The 21228-nt window shown below is 39.8% G+C and overlaps 1 protein-coding gene across 1 annotated transcript; it reads right to left on the bottom strand.

Annotated features, from left to right (window-relative positions):
- Positions 1 to 20: 20 nt before the first annotated feature.
- Positions 21 to 16921, bottom strand: HEXB (hexosaminidase subunit beta). Its single transcript, XM_062512919.1, has 14 exons — positions 16629 to 16921; positions 16378 to 16535; positions 12981 to 13046; positions 12164 to 12210; positions 11860 to 11970; positions 9195 to 9296; positions 7509 to 7638; positions 6657 to 6837; positions 5561 to 5647; positions 4912 to 4984; positions 4104 to 4278; positions 3221 to 3311; positions 2902 to 3006; positions 21 to 151 (listed from the first exon to the last, which is right to left on the bottom strand). Exons 1-14 carry the CDS (start codon positions 16919 to 16921, stop codon positions 88 to 90), a joined length of 1683 nt encoding a protein of 560 aa, XP_062368903.1. The 3' UTR covers positions 21 to 87.
- Positions 16922 to 21228: the final 4307 nt, after the last annotated feature.

Below are 21228 nucleotides of genomic sequence, written 5' to 3'. Positions count from 1 at the left end.
TTAAGTCTTGATTCAGATATGAAACCACGTGCACATATTCATACCCCAGAGGCACTTCAGGCTGTTGACAAGAAGTCTTTGCAGCAGTTAGAGCCCTCTTGCTTCATGGGTGCAGTATCCAACAAACACTGGTTCGGCTGCTATGCCACGGCTGTTAAAATAAAGCAGAATGAGTATGCCTATAATCAAACAACTGGCTGCTTGTGTAGGCAGGAAGAGAGATACTGGAAATCTATTTTAATAACTATATAAACAAAATTATTCCCAAGAAACAATAGATGGCCTGTTTAGGGAGTGAAAAAGGGCCCTATTCTACTTTTGATTGAACCTCTGTTTCAATCAGAGGCACCAAGCTATTAGCAGACATGTTTAAAAGCTTAAATTAAATTTGATGTTCCACAAAATCTGCTTTTAATGAAGTTATAAGAAAGGCAAATATGAATCAACTGGCGTTTACACATTCTCCCCTCTCCCAACCTCAATGTTTACTTCAAATGCAGTTCTAATTCCATAATTTTCATTGTTCTGGGGGGAGGACTCAGGGTTTCTTTCAGCTTACACTGTCATAAATTATTCTGTTCTCATGTGGCATGAAAAACAAACCAACCCCTCTGGCTTATGATAGTGCAGTAAGATAGTATAAAAAACCTGTTTCAGAATTAAGGTAGTTGTAAACAACATTCCATTTCTGAAATGTTTAGGATAGAGATACTACTGCTGCTAATGTTTAAAAGTGGTGCAGTGGAAGAAACTGAAATAATAGATCAGCTGAATGATTGCTGCCCCTAAGCAAGACACACTCTTATATAACAAGGCTTGGTGTCTACATCTCTGGAATATATGTCCATCTTCTTGTTTCCTTCCTCCCATCACCATTTCTCTGTAATCTGGGCTGCTGTATCCTAGAAGAAGCTGAGTTTAGATCTGAATAGTTCCTACTGCATTCATGGTGCTATGTCAGGAGCAGTGGCCTCGATCTTCAGTAGGCAGAATTACTGTTCTTCCAGTTACCAGGATGTAGCTGTTACAGTGTGCTACCTACCCATTCCCCTTGCTCCCTGGTAACCAGCTGCAAAGCAAGACAGAGTTGTTTGTTCTCTTGGAAAAGCCCCTTGTACAACTGCCACAGTCTGCGCACATGCGATGAATAAAAACAGTAGGAACACAGTCCCTGTGTACATGCTAAGACTACAGCAGCCTGATACTAGGTCAGGTCTTTGAGGAAGTCCTATGTACATGAAATGCAACAACTGCAGCTCCACGGAATGTTCATTTCATCAGTGGAAAGGAAATGGTTTCTCTAGTGTTTTTCTGGTTCAAAGCCTGTATAAAAAGAACCATTTCAGGACAACGTATCTTTTTATTCAGGTAGTTACTTTCTAACGAATTGTTCATCCTAAACCAGCAAAACAGTTTTTCCTTTGACTGCTTTCTTTTGCTAAATATGTGCAACAAGTACACGGAGTAGACCTTAAGTGTCTCATGCCAGCATCACCAGAGCAGCTGCTGTCATGTGCACTAGCTCCCTACACAGTAATACAAGTACTAGAGTTAAGAAAGAAGATGCAGATGCAGCAGTGGAGTCAACCAGGTCGAGGAACAGCATAGTTCACTGTAAAACCCTAATCCTAGTGGTACAGCCACTGTACACTTAACTGTTCAGTTGTAGCAGTGTTTTACTGAGCCCCAGCAAGAGATGCACCACCCTGCTAAGTAATAGTACATAAGTTTTGAAATATCTTTAATCTTGTTTTTAACATATTTTGTCAACTCTCAATGTTTCTATTTTTCTCATGACTGAGGGTGATAGCGCAACTTACATACAGCTATTTTCCTACATCATTATTTTAAGCCAGCTTGAAATAACCCAACCAAGTCAAAACTTACAAGTCCTTCAGTCACTCTTGATAAAAGAGTGACAGTAAGCTAAACATATACTGTATTCTCTAAAGTGATTCCAGCAGATAAACATGCTAAGACATCTTCATGAACATGAGCAGAGAGCCTGAGTTCCAAGTGCTACCTATAACTGCTGTTGTATCCTGTTCTTTAAAAAATTTATTTGTATCTACCTTGAACTACTGTCACACAGAGTTGAGATTTTCCATGAATTGTTGTAAACTTCTGTAGAAAACAAAACGGTATGTTTCATGTTTGCTGCAGTTCAACTGTTCAGCTCTCTGACTCAATACTTCAGAAGTTAATTCAAACTTGGACTTAAAACCTAGAAATCACTCATATCTGCAACTGCAAAAAAATAACAATAGCAAGAAATAACCAGTAACTTATCTAGATACTTTTTAGCAAAGAACTGGGAGAAGAGCCTGTTATAACTACTGTAAACAATGCCAGTTCATAAATGAATTAAAATTTGTCATGGACTGCTTATCCACCATTTTCAGCCCCTAAAGTAAGGCAATATGTGCAAGAATAGCTTGCCCAAACCCAACTCATGCTAACAGCTCCAACTGATTACCTGCAGCAGGTCTTTAATTATTATTCACAATAAATAAATAAAACTACCTTTTTTTTAATGTCTGCTCTTCATTCTGTCATTGCACTCCTCCCACATACCCTTTAACATAATTTTTGTCTGAAATAAGTCAATCATGGTGTTTGTTTTTCCTTTACAGGAAAGAGAAACACAGATGAATCCTAGTATTTCACTGAAAAAAGTGAGTTCTGAAAATTTTAGTTGCAAAACTATCCAGTCCTACTGTCTTAATGCATCCCGCTTCCTCTTCTGTGGATGGACAACAACCAAATGGGATTGCATTTACAGTCAAGTTAAACTGCTAGCTCTTCTCCCTTCACCTTCAGGGCAGCAGTTTATGCCTGTATCTTTATTCTGTTGGTTATAAAACTTGAGAACCAAGACACACAGTAGCTACTAAATCTTACCGGAGCATGCGACATCGATGATTAGTTAGCCTTTTGTAGGCATCCTGCAAGTTGGTCACATTGCTGCTACTCCAGAGTCTTTCCCCAACAGCACTTGCTCGAGGCCTGTAAAGGTATACTAAGTTTAGAGTAGGTATGGTCTATAACCAAGAATGGATAATTTTTTTTAGTACCAGGTCTGTGTAATACTTTAATACACAGAAACATTAATTTACATAGCTGCTTGGATTCACTGTTACCACTAGCATACAGTCCTGTGGGACCAATTAATGCTTCTTTTAGCTGGCTTTTTAAAATCTGATGATAAAACAGTCCATACCATAATCTTGGCGTCAGGTTAGTTGCATCCACAAATTCCCCCCACAGGCAGGCTTCTCCACCTATTAGAAGTTTCTTCTGTTTTTCAGATCCTGAATTCAAAGCAGAAAGTCAGCATTTCTCTCTGTCGAGAAGGTGGGCATATATCAACAATCAGACAGGACTGATATTCTGTTGTTTTCATATAAAATAACTATCCTAAACATTAACTTAGGTTTTGGTAGTCTTGTTAACGAATGTGAAAACCACCAAGCCATTTGCCCAGAGAAGCCATTTCACTGCTATGTCAGAAAGGATTTTACCTTTTACTGTCTGAAGAGATTCCTCAGCTTTTTGACATTCCTCAGAGATTTAAATCCTGATGGAAACTGTTAATTCTATCACATGCAAAGCATTCTTTGAAAAAATTACTTAGTCAGGTATTCTCCTTAATGAGCTCTGAGAACTCCCTTGCACAAAATGAAAGCCCCATGGAATGCATAATCAACTTTAGATACAGGGAGAGAACGTGTCTTTTTTTTTAGACTAGTTTAATGCTCAAGAAGTAACATAAATTCAGTGTCTGCGAACAGCCATTTTGCACAGCTCTGCTCCAAAAGCATCTGCCCACCTAGTCCAACATTCGATCTTAAGCAAACACCAGTATCACATGCTTGAGGAAGGTAAAACTGTGAGGAATTTCTCTGTGAGAAATGCAAAGTTCCTTTTTTTTTTTTTTTAATTTAAGAGTTTTCCAGAGTTCTAGCTGACCATAATTCCTTTTATGATACTATAATCACAGTGATGGAATGGCCACTCTGAACAGCCCTATTCTTTCCATTTTCGCTGTACTATAAACCAAGGAGTTTCATGCACAGAACATGCATATAAAAATAGTAACAAACCAGGGAAGTTAAGTGGTTCAACACTGTAGTATTTCTTCCAGTCTTGCCCATAACTAATGTAGTCTAAGTACCAGGGTGCTGACAGGACAGCAGTGAACCCAGCTCCAGTGACACTGCTTAGTTCATGAGCGTAGTTATTTGCCATCCACACTTGAACTACGGTGTCTGGCTTCAGCTAAAAGAGGAAAAGACAAAATAAACTAACCAACTTAATGCAAAAACATCAGTGGCAATCCAGCTATTATCAAGGAAAAGGATCATGATTTCAAAACCCTCAATTTTGTTTTGAAGAGGAATATTTTGGAAACTACCTTTTGTAATCCCTCCCCCCGAAGTCAAAAGCTGATTAGCTCTTCACTGGTTTTAAACACTCAACTAGAGTGAAATTTAGGTTATACTTTAGACTGTTAATGCTCTAAGAGGATTCCTACATGCACCACATATCTGACCAGCTCATAAAAGCTGAGCATTTGGTGTTACAAGACCAGACACACAGTTACATGAGGAAAAAAAAAACTCATAGAAACTCATCTACCCTTTACTCTGATGTTTTAAACCATATTATATTAGCTGTGTTCACCTTTAAAAAGCACTTCAATGCTGGTGTTCCTATTTCACCTATTACACATTCAGCAGATGGTAATTTCGAAGGACTGAAATTACCCACATATGGAGAAACTTAATAATGTCAGCAGTCTTGCTTTAACTCCTAAGACACAAAGCCAGATCTATTTAATAGTCTGCTTTGGAAGCCTCACACAGTATCGTGCTGCTATGCAAGAGTACCTTACTGATTTTCCCATCTTACCTGCGCTTTGTGATCAAACACTTCTTGCCAGACCATTTGTCCTTTGTTGTAGGAGGAAACAATGTCCAAAATGCTAGAATTTAGGAATAAGATCAGGTTTGTGAACTCAATGAGATAAGTACAAGCACTCAAAAGCAGCAGCATTTTCTATCACAAGGCACATCAGACCTTCCCCACCAAAGCATAGGGGACCAAGAAAAAGCAGGTTATTCTGGTTTTGGCCTTCAGTGCTCTGTCTTGCAGAGCATGTTCTACCATGTAGAACAATGTGCACGTATATTAACACAAACTGATGTTCAGAACTACCAGCAACTCAAATAGGGTGACTAAATCTATGTTATTTAAGGAGAGATAGAAATGTCTGCAAAAACTTCCTCCCTACCCTGTGTGCCGACACTACTGCAGATACCTGGTTTAGGAGACCCAATATGTTCACAGTGTGTGTAAAACTAGCTTACATATCTGTGCTGTGCCCCACGTTTGAAAGCTATGAACTTCAGACCTGGTATATAAAATAAAGCCAGTCCCAAATATGTGGCAATTTTTCAAAATAATGTAGATAACTAAGTCAGTTTCTGTAGCTGTACTTCAACACCACCCTCAAACAATGGCTGTGAAAAACTGGGTAAGAATTAAAAAAACAACATACTTCTGAACATAGTAAGACTCCAGTTTAGCATAGTCAGTGCCGAAACCTTGCTTCTTCATGAACTCTTTCACTTCAGGGTTAGATTTCCTTAAATAATAACAAGAAAACAAGTTTAAAAAAATTATTTTTGTTACGTTTTAAACCAGATTTCCCAATCATTTCTACCTATGCACAGCACACTGATTTTGCCTTAGGCATGCCACATCCTGGAACACATTGCAGAGCAGAAGCAGCAGGCTAACATGACTTAGGTATTTTGAAAGAGTTTCCTCCTGATTTGAAATAGAGCCAATAGACATAATTCTCTGGTAAATTTGCTGGAGCCACTGTTCTGAAGCAGTCTCTAGCAGGTTGCCCTCAAACTCTCAAGAGCATTGGGGTTCTTGGTATCTCAGCCACTTTGTGCCAAGGTTATCAGCAGTCTGAGAACTTGACCATTTTGTTTCTACGACTGAAAACAAACCAACATTTTTGTGTTGAAGCATTTCCAAGAGGTTTTACTTCTCTATAAAAATTAAATCATGTCCTGAGTGTTTGGATTTTATCTTTAAAGAGAACATAGAAATACTAACTAGATCAATTTGAATACTAATTAAAATGCTCCAAATTTTTTATTATTAGTCTCTGCAGCACCAAAATATTCAACATCCACAACAGAATTAGGAACATGATTAATACATGCTGCACTTCTAATACAAGCACACATTAATTTATTTGGTAATTCTTACTGTTACCAGATTTTCTGGTGGGCAGAACTCAATGTAAATATCTACTTTAACATAAACCATTTAAATGTTAGTTTTCTTATTTAGTACTTTTCTAACATACTAGTTCTATGTCCTGCCAGGGTAATTTTCCTAAAGAAATTCTTTAGAATACCTGAATATTTATGAAACTACGAGTCAGAGCAAAATTCTGCAGATAGGTTGATTTTTTGAGGATGACAAATGATCTCCCTGTAAATAGTTACAGAGGTAGGAGGGGAGATCTTTTGGTTATGCAGTGAAAACGGTCTTATGCAACTGAGTTCCATAACTGATGGAGGTGGACAGGTTTAGGAGGCACTAGATACTTGTTCCTTGAATTGTCACCATACCAACAACTGAAGTCCACTTCATCTCCTCCCAAATGAATGAATTCATCTGGAAATACACTGCTGATCTCTTTAAAGAACTTAGCCATGAAGTCATAAGTTGTATTCCAAACAGGATTTACAGGTCCAAAGGACCCAGTTGGCTGTCCTCCATTGTAACAAGGAGTGAGAAGATCTTTTTGACCTAATAAAAACAATTAATAGATGATATACAATTTCACGTTGCAATGCTAACTTTGCTAGCACAAAGAAGCAGTTAGTCATACTATAAACATTAATGACCTAAGTGCTCACCTATTTTAAGTATAATCAAATAGAGGCAGGATGAAATAAGACCACTTGTAAAAGGTTGAAGAACCCTCTAACTGGCAGCTGGGACTCTGACTTTCAGATCTGTGATTTTAACACACACTACTATATGTAACATGTCACAATACCTGGAAAACAGTACTTGGATAACTACCTGAACAAAAAAAAAAAAAAAAAGCTTTAATGAATATCAGAAGGAAGCCAGTTTGAAGAAAGCCAAACATCATGAGTGTGCTTCAGAGGCTTCTTTTCACTTTTTATTACTCTGCTTTTTAATGCCTAAGCCAGTGTGAGTTACATAGCTCAAGGTAGAATGAATTCTAAAGCAGAACATATCAGTACCCAGTCATCTAGCATAGAACATGTCAACTTTCTTAATTCATTTTATTTCCTGTAACCGGTAAAGGTCATGACATCAATTAGTGCCTTTTCCTTACCTCTTATCGAGGGCCTTCCAAAGCACTTTATTGGTTACTTCTTAAAAAATTAATTTTCCTGCTACTACTTACCACAATCTCTTAACAATTAATAGTTTCTTGGGCATACCTTTCCCCCAAGACTGTGTATGTCCTGGTGTGTCAAACTCTGGGATAACTCTGATGCCTCTTAACCGGGCATACTCAATCACCAGACGAACATCAGTAGGAGTATAGATGAGATTAGAGGAGTATGCCCCCTGTAAAATATTAACATTTAGAGACAACACACTATACCAGCAGATCACAAAATTTTGGACAGAAGTAGTTTAACTTAGACTGGCAAGCAGTTTTACAAGTTGGCTGTGGTTTATCAACTGCACAGACAGAACTTTTCACTTAACTTGTGGAGAGGAAGGAAAAGCACACCAAAACAAGAAACTCACAACACTGAGACAAATCTCCTCAAGAAGACCTTCCATTCCTCCTTAGCTCACAATTACTGAAAAAGGCAGAAAAGCTAGTTTCTTTTCCTTCAGGATTTTGAAAGATACTGTACGGAGGCAAGTTATTTTTGCCCATTAGCTCTGAAACATAGGGTTCTCGCTACCTAACATACAAGACTAATGGAAAAATTCTGCCAAGTCAGAAAGAAGTTCTGACATCTCTGCTTCTTAATTTTGATACAGTGACCAATTTAGCACCAAGACACATTTATTTTGTGACACTAAATTTGATCTCACACAGCCAACAAATGTGACAATGACCCAGGTTATTAAAGTTTGGTGAAACAGATGCTTGCCAAATAGCCAAATTATGTAAGAATTTATAATGACTCCTTATGATTGATAGCAGCTTAAGCTTCTGTTTATCTGAAAATGGTTTCCACAGCTGAGGTACTTAAAAAAGGAAACAGTATACAAGAAACCTTTCAAAGAGAAGCTTGTTGAGACAAAGACCATCTCCCTCTCTTTAGCTGTCAGTGGGATATATGACAGAACTCTACTAGAGTTTGTGTTTACTAAACAAAATAATTTGCACTGTACAATATCTACAATTTCTGAATTATAAAATTCTTCATAGCATCTGCTCAAGCGTGGCCAACATAATTTTCATGAGGGTCAGGTACTAGCAAGCATTTTAAAACAGAATCACAAATCTTGTACTTAGGCTTAGTCCACTTAACTATTCTTAACTACTTAACTACATTTGATTTGGCACATACTGCACCTGACTGAGCAAGAACCTCATGATGGCTTTCACTAATATAACAAAGCTTACTATGCATCTAGGAATAAAGAGACACATTCCACTGTATTTGTTTCAGGAAATAACCTTCCACTTTTGGATCTCTTACATGGTGTGTTTTGTAAAGCTAACTTGGTATCAGACAGGGCAAAAGTACTATTACAGTGGTGCCAAGAGCTGGCAGGAAAATCTCTTACATTTGTTTGAATGGCAGAAGTCAACCAGTTAAAACCATCAACAGAAATCCAGTGTTCAAGCAGTGTTCACTGCTTACTTGCATACCATTAGTGTTTGAAGGCCTGCAAAGACTGAGGATCATTCATAAAATTTGCACAGAAGAGTAAAGGTAGTAATTTACCACATATCTAAAAGAAGACTTAAAAATGGTCCACAAAGAAACTCAGGCATGATCCTAAATGTGGACATGCTGGTTTTACTGGTCCCATGGTACTGTTTTACCATCAGCCATAGCAGATGTACTCAAGCATTGGTAAATTACACATTTTATTTTCGTGAAATATGTGCAGGATTTCTGCCCTTCCACCCTGCTCCAATGATGTTCACTCACCTTATCACTTAATTCAGGGAAATAAATGCTCTGGTAAGGGAAGGACTGATCATCTACTATATGCCAGTGGAGAACATTGAACTTATTAAAAGCCATGGCATCCTGTAACAGATAATGCAATAGAGTCTAGTTAAAACTTTATTCTCATAGAAAATCTATGCAAAAAAGTGGTCTTATCCCAGCATGTCCTGGATGCACAGAGCAACAACTAAAAAATAAAGAAAACACTCAACCAAACCACCCAAAAAACCAATAAAAATCCCTCCACCAACAAACCAAAAAAGTATTCAGTGTTTCACTAAATCCTAGCACATACCTAGAAGCAAAATCCTCTACTGCTCTATCCCTCTGCAATCTATTTTCATCACTACTGTCAACAAACTCTTAATCTGACCCCCCTTCTACCAGCCTGTGTAGTATGAACTGCTATAAACACTTAAGAATTTCTTCCACTTCAGAACATGTACCCTGAGACTAGCTCAGGTGCTTACAGCATGGTGCTACTAACACCAAAGTTGCAGGTTTGACCCCCATATGGGCCACTCATTTAAGAGCTGCACTTGATCCTTCTGGGTCCCTTCCGACACAGATGGTTCTGTGAGTAATTCTCTGTGCACCATCACTTATTTCAGCTTACAGAAAAGCTTACACTTTTATAACTAAATACCTTGAACTCAAAAATAGAACAACATGAGGTTTTCCTACTACATAGTACATTCCTTCTTGCTAGTGACTTCTGCAGAACCCACTTCAAATTGCAGAATAAACTATGCATTTTCCCTGAAACAGACAGTGTTTCTCTTATGGTTTCTTTCATGACAATGTCAGTACTTCCCTTTTTGATACTGAAGACAATCAAAATCAATGTTAACACATTTATTTTAGAATTATGAGTTGGAGAGTTAAACACATATCTTGAGTTATGCTGGCTTTTTAGTCACTAGAAGGGTGTGCTGTGAGCAGACCAAGTAAGTGTTTACATGGTTCATGATTGACTACAACATAGCTGCTCCCAATCCCTTGCCACAATACAATTGTTTTGTCGCCCACCCCTCCTTTTCTTATTTTTTTATCCCCTTCTCCCCCCTCTCCCCCCCCCCCCCCCCCCCACCACGGTGCATTTAAAGATCTGATAAAATCTCTTCAGGAACTCCCACCAAATACAAAGGAAGGTTTATATCTTGTCCATTCCTCAGATTTATCTCATCTGTTTCATGAAACTGCAGAAGTTTACACTGCCATGTCTTTATGCATTTCTAGCAAATACCATCCTTCTACATAGAAAATTGTATCTAGACCTTCAGTTCACCTATTCCTTCCTCAAGGACAATGCCCTTCCTGGACATACAGTGCAGCAGTTGAACACAAACAAGAAATGTACTTGAACTGCTGCCCTAAGTATCTAATCACCACACATGAGAGATTACTGATGCTTTTTATTAGTCTGGATTCAAGCAGGCACAGAGGTGGGAAAAGAGGCATACTTGTTCTTAAACCAGCAAACAACATGAACTACAGCTCTGATAATGTATTAGAGGTAGACATGCAATTTAGGAAGCAGAATAGCAGCAGCTACAGAAACACAAAAATAATTAGAAAAGCAAGTCTCTTTGGACATCTCTTTTAAACAAGACAAAAAATAGTGAAACAAATATTTGAGACTTTGAAGCACCCTCTGTGGCAAATATAACACTACACAAGCATTACTTGCTGAACAGGCACTGATCTTGAATGTGAAAACAAGTGGTAAATACCAAAAGGACAAGTTCTGAGTATAGTCAAGTTCATAGTTCAAGGATGACCTCAGAAATTAAAGACTGTTTTTATCTGCACTCTTTGCCAATCTTAAACCTGTTTTTCAAAGTCCTGCAACATGGAGGGGAACTTTCAAATATTTCATCTTGGAGAAGCAAGACAGAGACAAGACAGGAAACTGCCTGTTCCTCCACTTCAACTAACTAAATAATCCCTCCTACAAGGACTTCAGCAAAAAAAATGGGGAGTGCAGAACAGCAAAAACCCCAGCTTTAGCTGCTAAGCTTACACAAATACATCATCTTTCCACCAGGTGTGGAGGACATTAATTCTTAATGTGCCTGCTTAAGCTTTTTGGAGGAAATTTTGTTTGGTTTTATTGGTTAGTCTGGGCTTATTTTTCAGTAGCTTCTAGTGAACATTTCAAATTTCCTCCCTTACTCTGTAATACTTAATTACTGGCTTGCACTTAGCAGCTTAAAGAAGGACCACAAAAGCCTGCTGCTGGACTACGAAAGTCTGCTTCAAAAGACTGGAGTTTTCCTGAAATCACTGGCACTGAAGCTAGAATTTGCAAAGCATCCCTTGTATTGCTTGATGACAGTCAGATGTATCAAAACATGCTTCCAAGAAACAATGCCTAAGCAGAAAATACAAAGAATCCGAGATACCACAAACACTAGTCCCTTTACAGATTCAATAATCATTGTGTCTGCCAATTTATTTCCTCTCTATGTTCATTTCAGTCTATGTTCAGACCTTTGCTTAGCAAAGTTCACTCTGTCCTTTTAAAGTCAGACAGAGGATATGGGTTCTTCTTTCATACCAGCTCTAGTTGCTTCTTACTTCAGGCGCCAAAACACAACAATAAAAAGCCTTCATTATTAATGATACAAAACTGCATACCTACCAGGTTTGTAAGAATAGATTTCAATGGTAAATAATGCCTTGAAGTATCCAATAAGACTCCTCTATGAGCAAATCTTGGGAAGTCATTGATTTCAGATTCATTGACGAGAAACTATGAGAACAAAATTTAAAAATTAGAATTTTATTTTCATATTCATAATTTCAAACAGGAAATACTTTTTCTGAAAGTTATTATTGGAAATATGTAACAAACTGAAATGTTGCTGAATGAAACGGGTAGGTTTGCTCTTTCTAGAGAAGCACCCGGTTACCAGACAGTGGACTTAGTTAATAGCCATACTTACGCTTCCATAGTCATCTTCATGAACCAACTGGCTGAAGGTTTCCAGACCTGGAAAAATATCCAAGAAAGGGATCTCAATTACAATTCAGTACTTGCCCTTGAAATTTTAGTTACAAACAACACCTCAGCTATTTACAGGCATTCACATAGCTAGAAAGAATGCTTTGTAGCTGAGTTTTTCTTTTTAGCACAGTTTCCTTAATTGCTCAAGCACCACCATTAAAAAAATTCTGGAGAGAACCATTCAAATTCTCTATTATGAACAGATACTAAATACTTGTGCTACCACTCAGCTGTAGTAGAATGATCCCCAAATAGCAAGAAAGTTACTGAGAGGAAGGTGGGAATTTCTGGTCTTGATGTATATCTATTCCTGTAATTTCCTTTACTGGTGACGTTTCTAACTCAGCATGAAAAATCTGTTAATTTATAGGCAACTAATATATAGACTAAACATTCCAGTATGAACAGCAGACTGAAATGTCAGGATTATTATTCTTTGTGATGTGTTCAACATGTCCACTTTATAGGTCCAGTCAGAAAATAATCTGTTCACACTGTAGTTAAAAAAGCTTTTTGTTTGGCCTGGCTTATATCAGGCACAGCAAGAATGTACTCACAGTGTGCCACTGGATCTGAGATGCCGAGCATCTGGACCAAGGGTCTAACTGATATATATCTGAGTATCCTTCTGGCCTGACTAAACTTCCAATGAAGACTGAATGATGGCAAGGCTCAATGATCAGCTGGTTCTTGGTCTGCCATGAAGTTTGTATATGCCCTAAACAAATAACTCAAAGTGAAAAGCATCAGCTTACCTCTTAAAGCACCCCATACCTCAGAAGCTTTCAGTACAGCCACAGGCTCAGTTACAGTTAAATGGTCTAAAGAAAAGAAAAAAATGCTTATTGCTCAAGAAAGAATGAATTGACAGGATAATGCCAAAAGGCATTAAAACAATTCTTCAAGTGCTATATCTCCCTTGGTGCATTAAATTCCAAACAATCCTGCTTTTAATGGTGAGAGAATGCAATTATTTTTCATCTGTTTTTCTATACAAAGCAAACTACTGCTGAGAGTCAACAGCTAATCAGAAAGAAGACAAAAGAAGTAAGGTGCTTAATAAGGGCAATATCAAAATATTGCACATGAGCCAAAATTCCAGCAAAATCTAACCCAATTGACTTAAAATCTAACACATTATATTTTTGTATTTAAGACGTATGTGATAAGGGCAGCTAAACCAAACCTAATAATGAAAAGTTTACTTCTCTTTCTACCATCCTTTTATATAGTTTATGGTTACATATATTTTAGAGATATAACTTGTCATAAATATTTTCAGGTGCCTACTATTAAGGTCTTATTACAAAGAAAAATGGTACTATTAAAAATATAGAATCACAGAATATGCTGCGTTGGAAGGGATGCATCAGGATCACTGAGTCCAACTCTTGGCCCTGCACAGGACACCCCCAAGAATGACACCAAGTGCCTGAAAGCATTGTTCAAATGCCTCTTGAACTCTGTCAGGCTGGTGCTGTGACTACTTCCCTGGGGAGCCTGTCCCAGTGCCCAACCACAGCCTAGGTGAAGAACCTTCTTCCTGATATCCAGCCTAAACCTTCCCTGACTCAGCTTCGTGCTGTTACCTCAAGTCCTGTCACTGGTCATGAGAATGAAGAGGTCAAGACTTTGCCTCTCTGCTTCCCCTCGAGAGGATGTTGAAGACCACAGTGAGGTCTCCCCTCAGTGTCCTCTGCTCCAGGCTGAACAAACCAAGTGACCTCAGCTGCTCCTCATACAGCTTCCCCTCCAGACCCTGCACCATGTCTGTGGCCCTCCTCTGGACACTCCACAGTAGCTTTACACCTCTCCTACCCTGTGGCACCCAGAAGTGTCCCCAGCACTGGAGGTGAGGCTGCCCCAGCTCAGAGCAGAGCAGAGCAGGACAATCCCCTCCCTTGCCTGGCTGGTGATGCTGTGCCTGATGCATCAACAGGGTGCCAGGTCACCCTCTTGACCAGTATGAGGGAACTGAGATGAAGTATGGTAAATAAAATGAAGAATGGTACCTGAAGGAATCCGTAACAATCCTCCCTTAAGTTTGAGTACTGAAGTACAGTACAAAGTACCAGTGGGAAAAAGAAAAAAAGCTAAAATAATTTTGGTTTTGAATTTAGGGTGATTCAATACATTTTAGACAAGAAACAAATATATTTTATGTATTTTAAAAAATCGCATAGGTATATATGCATAAAAATATACTACATCTATAAATCTATAGATTTATTATTCAAACATTAAAGCAATAATTGCACAACTGAAACAGCAGAGAAAAAAATCAAAGGGTTCAATTACTGTACAATAACTTAATTCATCTATGTCAGTATGAAAGAATTTTTGGCTACAATTGACACAGTTAAACATTTATCTAAACTACCAAAAAAAAAAAAAACAAACAAAACATTCAGTGACATGAAGAAAGTACCTCAAGCCTCCACGTTAACCTAAGCACATACTGGAAGTTTGGGGTAAGAAAGAGAATTTAAAAGATTACTGCAATCTCCACAGGTAAACTGTAGGGAAAACGTAGTAAGCTGTCAAAGATTTAATTCCAACATAGCAGGGTTTTGTTGTTTGTTGTTTTTTTTTCTGAACAGGTAGCATACTTTAAATGAACTTGCAAAATTTTACAATAAGCTACTTGAAACATTTTACACAAAGTGGTAAGAACTCAGCAGGCAGAAAGGCAGATAACCTGTACTTTGATTACATATCCAATTCTCTTGCTACAGGTCACTATATAGACTGGTCCATACTATCTTTATTATCATGGCAAGTCACCAATAACAGAATTTTTCAGAATCTGTACCCTAAAAAAGACAGTCCATTAAAAAAGAAAATTAAAATTTGCTGAAGTCTGGAAAGCTCAGGTTATTACATTATACAAACATGTTATTAGTAAAAGAAAACTTATTTCTTAAAACAGAAGGAAAAAAACTACCCATTCTAAAGAATGCAACCTAAAAATCACATGCTCTGACAGATTCCGTGACATAAGACAAGAACCAGCCTTGGTTAAAATCTGAAGTTTCACAAGCCAGTTCAAAGTTCAAATAAAAATAAAGCAGTCAGCAATAACCTGACTGGCAGAACAATGTTAAGAGCATTAGCATTTTTGCTGCTACATTTCATTTGCATTGAAATGTATTAAAAACTTGCACATAAAAACTGAACTCTTTGGCTGTATGTCCCAAAAAGGATTGTGTAAATTTAGTATGAGAACATTCTGTCACAAATCAGGTGGAATTAATCCTGCTGCAGATGTATGACTTGAGATTAAAAGGATCTTTTTTCTAAGGATCTGTATCCTGGATACCAAACAACAGGTTATCTCAAAACAGGACTAGATTAACTGAATATGTTGATTTTTGTGTTAGCCTGCCCAGACAAAAAGTAGTATTATTGCTCAGCCTTATTTCTGTTAAGGAAATTCTCTGGCCATTAGTAGTTTACATAGAGTATTCCTCCACTCTGGACTTCAGTCACAAAACTAAAGAAACATAGAAAAATAAATCCCATATAAACATGATTTTAAATCCTTTCTTTTATCTATAGATAGAAAGGAAGTAGATTTATAGGACTGCAAGATGAATAACAAGTTCAACAAGCACTTTCTGGTTTTCCTGGAAAAACAGGAAATACCATGTACATATCTCAGTGTAAGTAGCTTCAATTCGAATGCAGTCATTTCTTAGGAGCCGGGCAAGCAGTGACAGCCTTCACTCAATAAATACCCTGTACTGAAAGGGATCATCTCCTGACTGTGCACAGATCCCACCAAAGATAACTGGCTATTGCACGCTATGGTATTTCTGATTCCTAATGCCAGCTGCTTGAAGGGACAGTAGCAGGTAAGCGAGCTGTATGATAGCTGCACTGCAAAAACCATAGGCGACACGTGACGAGCTTCATGATTCACTGTGGGCTGAGATTCACCACAGAATCAAGAGTAAGAATTATCTTCTGGTCGCCAACGCTGTGAAATGTTTTTGGGCGCTTCCGAGAGCCCTTGCTTTCTAGTTCCTTAAAAAAGCCACCCAAAAACCTGCTGACTTCCACACCGGACATGTGATAGGGAAACAAGCGCGTAACGGTGCCGCCCGAGCCGGGGAAGGAGGAGCGCGGCGGGCGGCCCCGAGCGGTACTCACAGGCCTCGCTGGAGGCGAGGTGCGGGTGCCTGTCACAGCCAGGGTCCCCCGCCTCGATCACCACCTGCAGCTGGAACAGCTCGGGCTCCCCTCGGGCAGCCAGCGGCCTGCGGCCCCGCGTCCGCCGCCGGGAATGCCCGAACATGTACTCGTAATACCTGCCGGGGAAGCAGAGGCGCCGGCGGGGTCCTGAGGCGGCTGCTCCCATCCCCGGGCCGCCGCTACAGCACCCCGGCCCCGCCGCCGCTCACCTGCGGAAGGCGTCCTGCAGCAGCCCGCAGCCCGGCCCCGCCGAGGAGCCGGCGCCGTGCACCAGCTGGAAGCGGCTGGGCGCTAGCTGCAGCTGGCGAGGGTACGTGCGGACCCACTGCGGCATCGGCCACAGCGAGTCCTCGGGGACGGCGTCTGCCGCCAGCTCCCAGCTGGACGGCTCCGCCTCGGCCTCGGTCCGCGGGGCGCCGTGGCGGAGGCCGGTGCTCACCAGCACGGCGGGCACCACGACGAGCCCGAGCAGCAGCCCAGCCAGCCCCATGGCTCTGCCCATAGTGGGGAAGCTGCCTCAGCCCGCCCGTTCTACACCCGGGGCAGCCCGACTCCGCCTCCTGCGCCACGGGGCCGGTCAGGGCGGGCTCGGGAGCCTCAGTGCCCGCCCGCGGCTCCGCCGGGCCGGCGGCCTTTGGCGGGGGTGCGGCGGGGTGATGGGCCCGGCAGGGTAAGGGGCGCTCTGCTGGGTCTTCACGCACCTCTGAGGGGTTTTCTCACATTAAAACAAGTTAACTACTAGCGTCCAAAGGAGAGCCACGAGGATGGTGAAGGGCCTGGGCGGAAGGCCGTATGAGGGACGGCTGAGGTCACTTGGTGGGTTCAGCCTGGGGGACACTGAGGGGAGAACTCACTGTGGTCTTCAACATCCTCGTGAGGGGAAGCAGAGAGCCAGGTCCCGATCTCTTCACTCGGGTGACTAGTGACAGGACTTGAGGTAACAGTACACAGCTGTTAGGAGAACTTCACGTTATTATCAGGAAAAGGTTCTTCACACAGAGGGTGGTTGGTCACTGGGACAGGCTATCCGGGGAAGTGGTCAAAGCACCAAGTCTGACACGTTTCAAGAGGTATTTGAACAATGCTTTCAGGCACATGACGTGATTCTTGGGACTATCCTGTTCCCAGCCAGGAGCTGTACTTCAATGATCCTGATCGGCCCCTTCTAGTTCAGCATATTCCATGACTTTTTCCATCTGCTGACACCATGAGATCCAGCACATGGCACCGCTCTAAAGAATAAGGGAGCGTGGCTGGGCCAAGTTAATTTCTGTATGGAAAGGGTGTGATGCAGGCCACACTTTCATGAAAGAAAGACTCTGCATCTCTTACTACTACAAAATTATTTCATTCTCTGCGGAAACTAGTTTTCACAGTCTTCCTACAGAATATGTAAGAAGCTATACAGCGAATAAGTAGGAGTCTGAGTTGCAGTGAAATATTTTAGCCTCTAACCAAACAAACCCAGTGTTTTGGCCAATCTCAGTGCAAGCTTGGTAAAGTTGTTCTGAAGTGTTTGTGAAGAAGGCAAATCAAGCATTTCAAGACTGATGTCACAGGGGGGAGGAGTTCAGGCTTCATGACACTTCTAATTGAATGGTTAATGCAAACACTGAAGTGTCATTGTTGTTGCTTTGGCTGATGCACCAGTTAAACCCACAACAATGATGGGGGGAGCTGACACCTGCCCTCTGCTGCTGCAGAGTAACTGAGGAGCTGGTCAGCCATCCTGAAAGGGGATGCATCACGAAACATCCCAGTTTTGCCATTTGCTCAGCCCAGCTATGGAAGTGGAATGCAGAGGCTTAATGGAAAGTGTTTGATCCAGGCTATACATAGCAGAATGTTATTTAATCTTGTAATGCCATAAGTAAAAGGAATTCTTTATTAGGTAATATCAAAGAGGCACAACAGGACATGACATCTGCAAGCCTACCCTCCTGCCCCTGCATGCCAGGAGACACATGGAAATGGCAATGCTGTCTTTTCTGGGGTTCTCAGGGACAATTTTAACACTCTACTCTTCAAGTTGTGGCAGAAGTTTCCAGCTGCCTGTTACATATACCTTACTTACCTTTCCTTTGCCTGGGGTGATTGTCTCCTCAACTGTGTTGATTAAACTGTTCTGCTGCCTTACCTCTGTTCATCTTTTTAGACATACTCAGAAATTATGGATTATTTCATATGTTTCTTTGACATAGCTGAGAGATCAGTAAGCTCTCAGGGAAGGAGATGGTAAGGATAAGTAGCTGCAGTTGCAGGGGGGATTGTAAGATACATCAAAATCTTCTGTTTACTGGTAAGTGTTAACCAGCCTGGCCACTCCTAAGGTAATTCTCAGGCACACTGAGAATTTTTTCTTTCAGTTGTTTTCAGTGGCTGTATCTTCTATAGAGCAAGTCTGTTTTATGCTAATGAAATACACGTATTCGTTAGTCATCTAATAAATATTCACCTAATTATTTATTATTACCATTCTTTAAAATACTTACTCTGTGCACAAAATAATAATGAAATGAAATTTGCTATTTTTTTGTCTTCTCTGGGTATTTTTCTGATGAACAATAAAGAGATCAGGTAGTCTTTCCTTATGTAAATCCATGAATATAGCTTTTTCTTTTACCCATTGGTGTACTAGACAAAACTGTAGAAACTTGGTATCTTTGAGATATTTATATATCTGCCAGTTTTGCTTCAGTTTGGCCTCTGGGATTTAACAATTATTGGCAGAGTATTCAGACATAAACATGTTATCCTCATTTTCTAAGTAAACAGTGCTGTAGTGTCTTTGGTTTCTGCAAACAATTTAAGCCTGCATTGGCATTTTTAGACACTTAGGTTTGAAGTATTATGATGCAACCCAGTTTTATGTTGCATCTTAGAACTGGTTCTAAGCTCAAAGCAGAGGATAAGCAAGATACATAGAATTGAAGAGTATTGTACTGCAGGCTGTAGTTTTCCTCTTCAGGGGCCGGGTGATTTCAGTGGGATTTCCACCGAACATAGCAGAATGATGAAACTGCAGAGCTAGGACTGTAACTGTTTCCAGCATTGTGCACAATCAAAGAAGACATCAGTGTGCTTAATGCTCTTAAAAAAAAATAAAAAGAAAAAAAAAAGAAAAAAAGACCTCCATTAAACTGAAAATCTTAAATTAAGTCCATCATACTTTATCCTCAGTCTGTAATGTAAGTTTGATGTTGTGCTTCTGAGAGGAATGGATTTTGATCTTTCCTTATTGTTGACATTTTGCCTAGATTGTAAACTGTTAGAATAGGAATGTACTCCTATCTAGGCTTGTAAAGACTTATATGGTTTTATAGGTTATACGTACCCATTGAATGAGTACTAAAGTACTATTTTGCATTTTGGTGGAAAAATTGAAAAATGCAATCATGAGTTATTCAGATCAGGAACTTGAATCCCCTGGTTCTACCAGATAAATGTTATGTGTAATTTAATTGCAGATTAATCCTTTCTGAAAACAGGAACAAAATTGCTACATTAAAAAAACATGGTAAATGTAGCTGACCTTGACTCCTACAACAGAATTGTACAGATTTTGCCACACACGTTTCTGTGTCAAATAGGAATAATAATAATCATCATCATCGTTATCAGTTTTGAACATTAGGAATCTCAAAAGTTCACCTTGCTAACCAAAATGGTGGAACGGGGCTACGCACCAGTAACTTTTACGGTATGAAGGTCTTCCCTTTATGTAGCTCTCAGTTCTTGCAGTTGTTCTGTGGCTACAGCAGCGATAGGAGATCTCAGCAGTGTTTCCTGGTGTGCCAAGAAATGTTCCATATAGTCTCTGCTGTTGACTTCTTATTTGAGAAACAACAAAGCAGCATAGAGTAAACAGTGACATACTATCACTAAATTATATTTTGTGGCCACTGTAGTCTGGTCAAAATATAAGAATGTTACTACCTAGTAGACTAGGGTGTGAATTGAGACCAGACTGGGAATTGCACATCAGTGTCTCACAAATACATTTTTGGAGCATGTTAAAGGTTCATCCATTAAATTTTGAAATAAATTCATCACTGTTAGTGAAAAGTATGAAAAAGTATTTCCCCATTATTTGGAAACCAGGTGATATTTTATTTGCTGCATTGCCAAGTTAAGCTAAATTCTTAAGTTACCTGAAACTGACAGATCACAAGTGAATGTTTTTTACCATGATCATAATAAGTTCTGCTGTTCCACTATCTGAATAGTAGAACATATAAATAGCATATATCCTTTTCAGATGGGACTGAATCTTTCCATGCAGCTGATTACTTGCTTGGTACATGGCATGGGGTACCTCAGATGAAGGTCTTGCCTACAAGGGGGTGTTGTGACTGAATAAAGTAGGATGATAATTTCACACTACATGTAGCTGCTGACGGTAATTTTGTATAGGGAAAGATTGTGAAGATTCTGCAGTTTGGAAATGAAATAAACTTCTATTGGGGGCTGCAGTTTGGAATGTAATAAGCTTCTTGCAGGGAGTTGCTGCACTGTAATTTCCTAACCTAGCTTGCACACAATCTTCTGTATGTTTATTGTATGTCCACATTTTTCCAAATATGTGTTCTTTTTCATCCTGGCCACTTTTAGATATCTTTCTATGGATGCCTTTTATATATCAGGGGTATCCAGGCAGTGATTACATCTACAAGGCTGGATACCCTGACAGTCTAGAAATCCTGTGTGTGACCATTGAGTACTCAAATGATGGGGTTTAGAACTGACTTTAAGTATGTTTGTTGGCTGAAGAGAATTTCCAAATGGAAGATAATACATGAGCTGTCTGTG

This window comes from Cinclus cinclus, chromosome Z (genome assembly GCF_963662255.1).
Source record: "Cinclus cinclus chromosome Z, bCinCin1.1, whole genome shotgun sequence".
Classification (NCBI taxonomy): Eukaryota; Metazoa; Chordata; class Aves; order Passeriformes; family Cinclidae; genus Cinclus; species Cinclus cinclus.
The sequence above is the reverse complement of the archived record's forward strand: the minus strand, read 5'-3'. Positions and strand labels throughout refer to the sequence as shown.